Source organism: Galeopterus variegatus, unplaced genomic scaffold (assembly GCF_000696425.1).
Source record: "Galeopterus variegatus unplaced genomic scaffold, G_variegatus-3.0.2 Scaffold1239, whole genome shotgun sequence".
Classification (NCBI taxonomy): Eukaryota; Metazoa; Chordata; class Mammalia; order Dermoptera; family Cynocephalidae; genus Galeopterus; species Galeopterus variegatus.
In genome coordinates, this window is record NW_007727350.1 from 115,472 (window position 1) to 125,981 (window position 10,510).

The 10,510-nt window shown below is 42.7% G+C and overlaps 2 protein-coding genes across 5 annotated transcripts in view; one reads left to right on the forward strand and one right to left on the reverse strand.

Moving 5' to 3' along the window:
• CPSF7 (cleavage and polyadenylation specific factor 7, 59kDa) overlaps positions 1 to 290 on the reverse strand; it is a 24,051-nt gene extending 23,761 nt beyond the window's left edge. For both annotated transcript variants that reach the window (XM_008575783.1, XM_008575784.1), the window contains exon 1: positions 218 to 290. The gene's annotated coding sequence lies outside the window, so the exon portion shown is untranslated. The remainder of the gene's footprint in view (positions 1 to 217) is intronic.
• A 101-nt stretch (positions 291 to 391) lies between these two features.
• The window catches only part of SDHAF2 (succinate dehydrogenase complex assembly factor 2), a 21,800-nt gene continuing 11,681 nt past the window's right edge, over positions 392 to 10,510 (forward strand). Inside the window, exons 1-3 of one of the 3 annotated variants that reach the window (XM_008575793.1) lie at positions 392 to 420; positions 6,683 to 6,906; positions 6,985 to 7,094. In XM_008575793.1, the coding sequence (XP_008574015.1) occupies positions 6,683 to 6,906; positions 6,985 to 7,094 (334 nt within the window). In that variant the 5' untranslated portion in view covers positions 392 to 420. The other 2 variants (XM_008575791.1, XM_008575792.1) reach the window with 2 other exon arrangements.

Consider the following 10,510-nt stretch of genomic DNA (forward strand, 5'->3'; position numbering starts at 1 on the left):
CCGGGATCTCCAGCCGCCTCTGCATCTCACGCAGGCCCAATCGGCTAGGCCCGCCCCGCTCCCTCCCCACAGACCCGACTCGGCGCCCTCGGCCCCCTCCCTCAAAGGCCCGAGTCTCCCTCCGCCAGCCCCAAGCTCAACCGACCCCCTCCCCGCCTCAGCGCCGACCCGGACCCCTCTTCCGGTCCAGTAGGCTCCGGCCGCGCGCCCCCGTTACCGGGAATATGGCGGCGGCGGCGGCGAGTCCAGACTAGGCCCGAAGCGCGCGAACCGCTCTCCGCCCCAGGTCCCGCCCCCCCCGCCTCTGGCGTCACACGCACGGCCACTTCCGCTATACGCAAGGACGCATCTTCCGGCTCGGGTCCTCCGGGGTGGACGAGAAGTTCCCGGAAGTCGCTAGACCGCAAGCTTCCGGTACAGGTAGGGAAAAATGGCGATGGCCGCAGTGTTCCCGACTCTGTCGCGGGTGAGGAGAGCGGAGATTCTAATGTCCCGGGCGGGCAGCATTGGGCACTGAGTTTCGTCTTTCTCTGTGACCTTGGAGGCCATAGGGAGCCTTTAACTGCCTCATAGTACAGGGCGAGGGCAAACTCAAGGTGAGGCCGACCCTGCAGCTCAGCAGATTGAAGTTGCTTCCATGCTTTCGTGAGCCCACTATGTGCCCGTCTGGTAGTATCTGGTTGAACGGTCAGTCATCATGCGAGACCCAATTCAGGTCTAACCTAAGTCCCAGGCGGAGTTAGCCAACCGTCTCTGGGCACCCCTCCCTGTTGTCTTCTTTAATGTCTTTCATGATTTGAAATAGCATCTTGAGCTCTTCTTTTCTAACGGAGCTGTTCAGCAGTATAAACTCACCCCCCCAGTACTGCTTTTGTTGTATCTCATTTTATTTTATTATTATTTTTTCCTTTTTGTCTTTTTTACTGACCGGTAACGGGATCGCAACCCTCGGTGTCGCGCCCGTACCGGGGACCGGCAACGGGATCGCAACCCTCGGTGTTGCGCCCGCACCGCGCTCAGCCAGAGAGCGGGAACCGGTCTCTATATGGGATCCGAACCCTCGGCGGGAGCGCCACTGCGCTCCCAAGCAGCGCACTCTCCAGTGCGCCACCAGGCCGGCCCCTGTATCTCATTTTATATGTTAGGTTTTAGTTTTGTTAGTCTCAAGATATTTTCTAATTTCCCTTTTGATTATTTCTTTGAGCCATTAGTTCAAGAGTGTGTTGTTTAGTTTCCATATTCTAGTTTTATTCCATTATTGGAAAAGATACTTGGTAAGATTTCAGTCTTATTAAAGTCTTGTTTTGTGATGTAACATGTGGTCTGTCCTGGAAAATGTATGCCTTTGATACGAATGTGTACTTTGCTGCTGTTGGAGGGAATGTTCTGTATATGTTTGTTAAGTTCATTTGGTCTGGTGGTGTTCAAGTCCTCTGTTTCCTTACTGATCTGCTGACTACATGTCCTATTCATTATTGAAAGTAGGTATTAAAATCTCCTACTAGTAAGGGCCAGCCCTGGCTCACTTGGGAGAGTGTGGAGCTGATAACACCAAGGCCACAGGTTCGGATCCCTATACAGGGATGGCCGGTTCGCTCACTTGGGAGAGCGTGGTGCTGACAACACCAAGTCAAGGGTTAAGATCCCCTTACGGGTCATCTTTTAAAAAAAAAAATCTCCTACTAGTATGGTGTTGCTGTCTCTTTCTCACTTCAGTTCTTTTTTCCCACCTTTTCTGCTTCATGTATTTGTATGCTATGATGCATATCTATTTATAATTGTTATTATATCTTTCAGCGAATTGACCCTTTATCATTATATAATATTCTTTGTGTCTTGTGACAGTTTTTGACTTGACGTCTATTTTGTCAGATTTAAGAGTGGCTATCTCTTTTTGTTACCATTTGCATGGAATGTCATTTTACATCCTTTCACTTAGAGCATATGTGTGTCCTGAGTCTAAAGTGAGTCTCTTGTAGACAGCATGTGAATTCAGTTTTGTTTTTATCCATCTAGCCACTGTATGCCCTTTTTTTTCTTTCTTTCTTTCTTTTTTTTTTTTTGGCTACTGTCCAGTAAGGGGATCCAAAACACTATATCTTTTGATTGGGGACTTTAATCCATTTGCATTTAAAGTACTGATAATAAAGGACCTACTACTGTTGCCATTTTTTTAATTATTTCCTGTCCATCTTGTAGCTTTTTTTGTCCCTCTTTTCCTCTCTTGCTGTTATCCTTTGTGTTTCATTGATTTGTTTTTAGTGATATGCTTTGATTTGTTTCTCATTTTCTTTTGTGTGTCTTCTACATATACTTTCTTTGTGATTACCATGGGGCTTACATAAAACACCTTATAATTATAACAATCACATACAAAAACTGCTCTTTTAAGTTATTGATGTCACAAATTACATCCTTTTATATTATTTATCCATTAACAAATTTTTATTGTTTTTATACTTTTGTCTTTAACTTCTAGACCAAAATTAAAAGTGATTTACACACCACTGATTACAGTATTACAGTATTCTATATTTGTCTATATATTTACCTTTACCAACAAGATTTATATTTTTATATGCTTTCTTGTTGCTAGCATCCTTTAATTTCTGCTTGAAGGTCTTCCTTTACTATTTCTTGTAAGGCAGGTCTAGTGGTGGTGAACTACCTAGCTTTTGTTTATTTGGGAAAGGTATTAATTCTCCCACATTACTGAAGGTCAGTTTTGCCAGATATGGTATATTTGGTTGGCAGTTTTTTCTTTCATAATTTTGAGTAATTTCATGCCGCTTCTTCCCTGCAAGTTTTCTTCTGAGAAATCTTCTCATGGGGGTTACTTTGTATGTGATGAGTTACTTTCAAAATTGCTGCTTTCAAAATTCTCTCTTTGTCTTTGACTTTTGACAATTTCTCTTTGGAAAAATAATTACTTTTAATTAATAAAGGATATAAACATGAACCAGAGAAGCATAAAATTATTTTTTAATGCAGCTCATATCCAGTGTCACAAAATTCCTTTGGACTTATGGATCCATGCTGCACCCAGTATTGTTTCATTTTTGTAATGCTTTCTTGATACTAACAGAAAAAAAATGGATGAAATTTGGCCAGTAAAATAAGAGATCCCAATTATTAGAACAGTTTCTGTATACTGATGATGATGGTCCTTCCTGTCATCTTTCAGTTCTGTAGACATTACTAAGCCAAGTTATTTTAGCGCAGAAAGTAGGAATCCCTACTATCAGTGTGCAGCAGAATCTCCAAGAGGGAGCTTGTTAAAAATACATTTGCCAGAGCCCAATCCTAGAGACTCTTTTTTTTTTTTTTCCTTTTTGTCTTTTTTCGTGGCCGGCAATGGATCGCAACCCTCAGTGTCGCGCCCGTACCGGACTGGGACCGGCAATGGGATCGCAACCCTCGGTGTTGCGCCCGCACCTTGCTCAGCCAGTGAGCGGCCAGTCTGTATGTGGGATCCGAACCCTCAGCGGGAGCGCCGCCGCGCTCCCAAGTGGCTCACTGTAGCAGTGCGCCACCGGGCCGGCCCCCCAATCCTAGAGACTCTGATCCAGAATGTTTTGGGTGGGACTTCAAAATCTGAGTTTTCATTTCTAAGGCTGCAATACATAACAAAATACCACAGACTGAGTGGCTTAAACAATAAAAATTTATTTTCTCACAGTTCTGGAGGATAGATGTCTAAGATCAAGGTCTTAGCAGGTTTGATTTCTCCTGAGGCCTCTCTCCTTGGCTTGCAGATGGCCACCTTTGCACTGTGTTCTCATATGACTTTTATGTGTGCACATCCCTGGTGGCTCTTTTCTAACTTCACAATTTGATTATGTATCTAAGTGTGGACTTCTTTGGGATTATGCTAGTTGGGGTCTGTTGGGTTTCTTGAATCTGGTTTTATGTTTCCCCAAATTTAGGAAGTTTTCAGCTACTTTTTTTTTTTTTTGGTGGCTTGCCAGTATGAGGATCCAAACCCTTGATCAACACCATGCTCTAGCCAACTCAGCCACTATTTTTTCAAATAAGCTTTCTTCCTCTTTCTCTCTGTCTCACTCTCTCCTCCTCTGGGACTTCCATAATGCATATATTTATTCATTCATATTTGTCCTTTTGATGGTATCCCAAAGTCCCTTAGTTGTTTTTTTTTTTTACTTGTTTTTATTACTTTTTTTAATGCTCCTCTGTTTGGACAATTTCAAATACTCTATCTTTTTTTTTCAGAGATGACTGGTAAGGGGCTCTTAACCCTTGACTTGGTGGTGTCAGCACCACGCTCTCCCAAGTGAGCTAACTGGCCATCCCTATATAGGGATCCGAACCCATGGCCTTGGTGTTATCAGCACCACACTCTCCCGAGTGAGCCACGGCTGGCCCACAAATACTCTGTCTTTGAGTTCACTGATTCTTTCTTCTGCTTGATCAAGGCACTGTTGGATCCCTCTGGTGAATTTTTCAATTCAGTTATTGTGTTCTTCAGTTCAAAAATGTGTTTGGTTCTTTTTTTTTTTTTTTTAAAGATGACCAGTAAGGGGATCTTAACACTTGACTTGGTGTTGTCAGCACCATGCTCTGCCGAGTGAGCCACAGGCCAGCCCTGTTTGGTTCTTTTTAAAAAATATTTTCTATTTGGTGATACTCTAATTTGTCCAAGCATCATTTTCCTGAGCTCATTGAACATCTTTATGATGGTTATTTTGAATTCTTTGTCAGGTGATTCATATATCTCTGTTTCTTTAGGGTTAGTTTCTGGAGATTTATTTTGTTCCTTTGTTTGGGCCGTGTTTCCCTATTTGTGTCCTTTGAAACTTTGTGTTGGGATCTGTGCATCTGAAAAAGATCCATCTTTCCTAGTCTTTATGGATGGCTTTGTATTGGTGATTGACCTTCACCAGTCTCTCTGGTTAGAGATTCTGAGAGCTTCTCAATCTATTCTAAGGGTGTGTCTCCTTTGGACTTATGGATGTAAATTCCTAATTAGTGGGAGATTTGCCAGTTTCCTTTCTCTAGAAGCTTATTATCTCTTACTCCTTCTGGTGTCTGTCTGTGATATGGCAGTTTCTATGGAGCTGCTGCAAGTCTCCCAGATCCCTTATTCTCAGTGGCCCCTAGACTTCTAGGGTTTACCAGGTCTTGTCAGTGCTCCAAGTTGGGTAAGACAGAAGCCAGTCCCTTAGGCATCTACCCCAAAGGCCGGAACATTGTACACACACTCTACTTTTCCCTTATCTCTCTCTGCCCCAGGGGAGGCCACAGAGCCATATGGACCTTTCTCTGCAGTTTCAGGAGTCCTCTGGATCAGTAGCACGCTGCCCAGCTCTCTTTTATTCTCAGTGGCCCCCAGGCATCTAGAGTATGCTAGGTTCTGTTGAGTGCTCCTAGACAGGTGAGACAGAAACCAGTCCCATGGACAGTCCCCTGAAAAGCTGGAACATTGGATGCACACTTTAATTCTTTCCTTCCTCAGGGAGAAGCTGGGAGGTAGGGGTTTTCTCCTGTTGTTTTCACTGAGCCGGGGGGCCGCCTTGGCCGTACAGCAGGGGGGGGACTGTGATGAGCGAGTGCTTGCTAATCCAAACCATCACCTTTGTTCTCCATGGCCCCCAACCTGGTGGCCTTTCCTGTTGGAACTTAGATTCAGACAACACAGAAACCGGCCCCTTGGTTAACCCCCCAGAAAATCTGAGCACTGGATGTATGTTTCAATCTTATTTTTCCCTTCCCAGGTAGTTGCCAGGACCTGGGAGTTTTTTTGTTTGTTTGTTTGTTTCCTTTTTGTCTTTTTTCGTGTCCGGCAATGGATCGCAACCCTCAGTGTCGCGCCCGTACCGGACCGGGACCGGCAACGGAATCGCAACCTTTGGTGCTGCGCCCGCACCTCGCTCAGCCAGTGAGCGGGAACTGGTCTGTATGTGGGATCCGAACCCTCGGCGGGAGCGCCGCAGCACTCCCAAGCGGCGCACTGTAGCAGTGCGCCACCGGGCCGGCCCCAGGACCTGGGAGTTTTCTTGTGGTTGTGCCATTCTGAGCTGAGGGAGGGACTGTGTCAAGAGATGTTGCAGGTTTTCCTGCTGGCTTCAATGCAGCTGGTTTTACAACCACCTGGGGTGCAGGAGCCTCTAACTGGTTTCTAGATTTCTTACAAAGGGAATTGGTCTGTGTATTGTTGAGTCCGTGTTTCCTTCAGGGAAAGGAGGATCTGGGGCTTCCTATTCCACCATCTTGCTGACATCATCACCTTCACATCATATCTTGATAGTTTATGCTCTTCTCCAGACTGGGAACTTTGGTGGATTAGGGAACTTTGGTGGATAAATCTCTCTATCCTCAGGGTTTAACACAGACAAGTGACTAGAATACAAACCATACTGTAAGAATTTTAAGTGAATGCAAAGGAAGGAGCAAATATTTCTGCTGGGATAATTTCTGGAAAGGCATGACTAAAGAACATATCATATTTGTAGTTAGGACTGGGTCCATCCTAACTACAATTACTATTTGAATGGTCTTGGGTAAGCTATTTAATTTCTCTGAGGCTTGGTTTCCCTAGCTGTAAAGTGGGGACAGTATCAGCATAACTTTTTAAAATGAGATTGAATGTATTTAGTACCTACTTAACACTGAATAAATGATAGTGATTGTAGTCATAATTATAAACATTTGTGGTTTGTTTCAGATGCTTGCTCTGTCAAGGCGCAACCTATTATCTCCTTTGCTTGGCGTGACATCATTCAGACGCTCCTATAGAGGTGACAGCCCAGCAGATTCACAAAATGACGTGATTGAAATCCCTTTGCCCCCATGGCAGGAAAGAACTGATGAATCCATAGAAACCAAAAGAGCCCGCCTACTCTATGAGAGCAGAAAGAGAGGAATGTTGGAAAACTGCATCCTCCTTAGGTAGGGGAATAGAAGTCTTGGTGTCACTTCTCTTTGACTATAAACAGCCTTTTCAGCCTCTCTCTTTCTCATTTTTAGCCTCTTTGCTAAAGAACATCTGCACCACATGACAGAGAAGCAGCTGAACCTCTATGATCGCCTGATTAATGAGCCTAGTAATGACTGGGATATTTACTACTGGGCCACAGGTACTGGGTGTGATAAGCACCATAATGTGAAAATAGGATGAATTAGGCTGATTCGAGTCTGTAATTATATCCTAAGCAATATTTTTTTTTTTATTCATGAAATAGACACTCAACCCAAACACTTTTCAAATTTTTCCACAGTGTGAAAAATTTGTCTTATCAGTTAAGTTTCTTTGTTTGAAAAACAGAATAGAAACTTATCTATCTCCCTTAAGAAAAAAGGGAATTCAAGGGCAGGCCCGTGGCTCACTCGGGAGAGTGTGGTGTTGAGAACAACAAGGCCCCAGGTTCGGATCCTATATAGGGATGGCCGGTTAGCTCACTGGTTGAGCATGGTGCTGACAACACCAAGCCAAGGGTTAAGATCCCCTTACTGGTCATCTTTAAAAAAAAGAAAAAAGAATTCAATGGAAGGGTATGTGAAGCTCACAGTATCAGAGAGAAGGTTGAAAAAGAACCAGGCCGGGAATGGAGTGGAACTAGGCAGCTCTATAAGTCTGCATAGCAAGAGCTCCTCCGTAGTCTCACTCAGGTGCTACCTATGCAAGGAATGAATTCTGTGTATAATTAGGGTTAGCCTTGGCTATGAATTAAAAAAAAATCCAAAACAATAATGGCTTAAACAAGATAGAATTGTTTTTCTCATGACAGAAGTCCAGAGGTAGGCACTCCAGAATTCATAAAGGGGCAGTAAAAAGTCATGGGGCCCATGTTCCTCCTGACTTGGCTGCTCCTTCATTCTCAGCATGTGTTTTTTCTGCCTCATGATCCGAGATGGCTGCTGAAGCTCCATCTGACATCTCCATGTTCCAGCCATGAAAAAAGTGTGTAGAAGAGCATACCCCCTTCAGGGATCCTTTTCAGGAAATTATACATCATAGTTTCTCTTATTTTCCATTTGCCACAGCTTAGTTACATGGCTATATCTAGCCATAAGGAAGAAATAAATATAATCTATTGCATGTGCCCAGCTACATTGGGGGTTTTATTATCAATGAAAAGTGGAGAATGGACATTAAGGGGACATCTTATCCATTTCTGCCACACTCTGGGTCTCCTGTTTTTGTGTGTCTACTCTATATTTATATCAGAAAATAGAAGCCACTGTATAGTTTCCAAGTATAAAGAATGATAATACACAGTCTAGAGGCTTATACAACCATTGGAAAGCCCATAAAGTCTAATATTTACTATATGGCAAGAACAAGTTTGCCCCTGACTTAGCATAATGCATTTGAGATTCATCCATATTGTTATTTGTGTCAATAGTTTATTCTTTTGTATTGTTGAATAATATCCCATTGAGTGGATGCACCATAGTTTGTTTATCCGTTGACCAGTTGAGGGACATTAGGATTGTTTCCAGTTTTACGTGATTATGAATAAAGCTGCTATACACGTTTGCGTGTTTTTGTGAATATAGGTTTTAGGTTTCTCGGGTAAATACCCAGGAGAAGGAATTTCTGGATCCGGTGGTAAGTGTATGTTTAACTTTATAACAAGCTTTTCTATAATGTGCCAGGTGGTAAATATTTTAGGCTTTCCAGGCCATACGGTCTCTGTCATAACCACTCAACTATGCCTTTGTGGCATGAAAGCAGCCATAGACAATAGATACACAAATGACTGTGACTATGTTCCAAGAAAACTGTATGGACATAACTGAAATTTGAATTTCATATAGTTTTTTTTTTTTTTTAATTTTCTTTTGTCGATATACAATGTGGTTGATTATTGTGGCTCATTACCAAAACCTCCCTCCCTCCTCCCTCTCCCCCTTCCCACCCAACAATATCCTTTCTGTATGCTTGTCATGTCAACTTCAAGGAATTGTAATTGTTGTGTCTTCTCCCCCCCCCCCGGTTTTGTGTGCGTGTGTGTGTGTGAATTATTTATTTACTTTTAGCTCCCACCAATAAGTGAGAACATGTGGTATTTCTCTTTCTCTGCCTGACTTGTTTCACTTAACATAATTCTCTCTAGGTCCATCCATGTCGATGCAAATGGCAGTATTTCATTCTTTTTTATAGCTGAGTAATATTCCATTGTGTAGATATACCGTACTTCCCATATCCACCCATCTGATGATGGACATTTGGTCTAGTTCCAACTCTTACCTATTGTAAAGAGTGTTGCGATTAACATTGGGGAACAGATATACCTTCGACTTGATGATTTCCATTGCTCTGGGTATATTCCCAGCAGTGGGATGGCTGGGTCATATGGTAGATCTATCTGCAATTGTTTGAGGAACCTCCATACCATTTTCCATAGAGGCTGCACCATTTTGCAGTCCCACCAACAATGTATGAGAGTTCCTTTTTCTCCGCAACCTTGCCAGCATTTACTGTTCAGAGTCTTTTGGATTTTAGCCATCCTTACTGGGGTGAGATGGTATCACAGTGTGGTTTTTTTGTTTGTTTGTTTTGTTTTTAAAAAGATGACCGGTAAGGGGATTTTAACCCTTGACTTGGTGTTGACAGCACCACGCTCAGCCAGTGAGCTAACTGGCCATCCCTATATGGGATCTGAACCCGTGGCCTTGGTGTTATCAGCACCACACTCTCCGGAGTGAACCACGGGCCCGCCCCTCAGTGTGGTTTTGATTTGCATTTCCCGAATGCTGAGTTATGTTGAGCATTTTTTCATGTGTCTGTTGGCCATTTGTATATGTTCCTTAGAGAAATGCCTATTTAGCTCTTTCACCCATTTTTGAATTGGGTTGCTTCTTTTTTTCTTGTAAAGTTGTTTGAGTTCCTTGTATATTCTAGATATTAATCCTTTGTCAGATGTATATTGTGCAAATATTTTCTCCCACTCTGTTGGTTGTCTTTTAACTCTGTTAATTGTTTCTTTTGCTGTGCAGAAGCTCTTTAGTTTGATATAATCCCATTTGTTTATTTTTCCTTTGGTTGCCCTGCTTTTGGGGTCGTATTCATGAAGTCTGTGTCCAGTCCTACTTCCTGAAGTGTTTCTCCTATGTTTTCTTTAAGAAGTTTTATTGTTTCAGGGAGTGTATTTAGTTCTTTAATCCATTTTGAGTTGATTTTAGTATATGGTGAGAGGTATGGGTCTAGTTTCATTCTCCTGCATATTGATATCCAGTTATCCCAGCACCATTTGCTAAAGAGGCAGTCTCATCCCCAGTGTATAGACTTACTGCCTTTGTCAAAGATCAGATGGCTGTATGTGTGTGGATTGATTTCTGGATTCTCTATTCTATTCCATTGATCAGTGTGTCTGTTTTTATGCCAGTACCATACTGTTTTGGTTATTATAGCTTTGTAGTATAGTTTAAAGTCAGGTAGAGTAATACCTCCAGCTTTATTTTTTTTGCTCAGCATTGCTTTGGTTATGCGGCTTCTTTTGTTATTCCATATAAATGTCTGGATAGTCTTTTCAATTTCTGAGAAAAT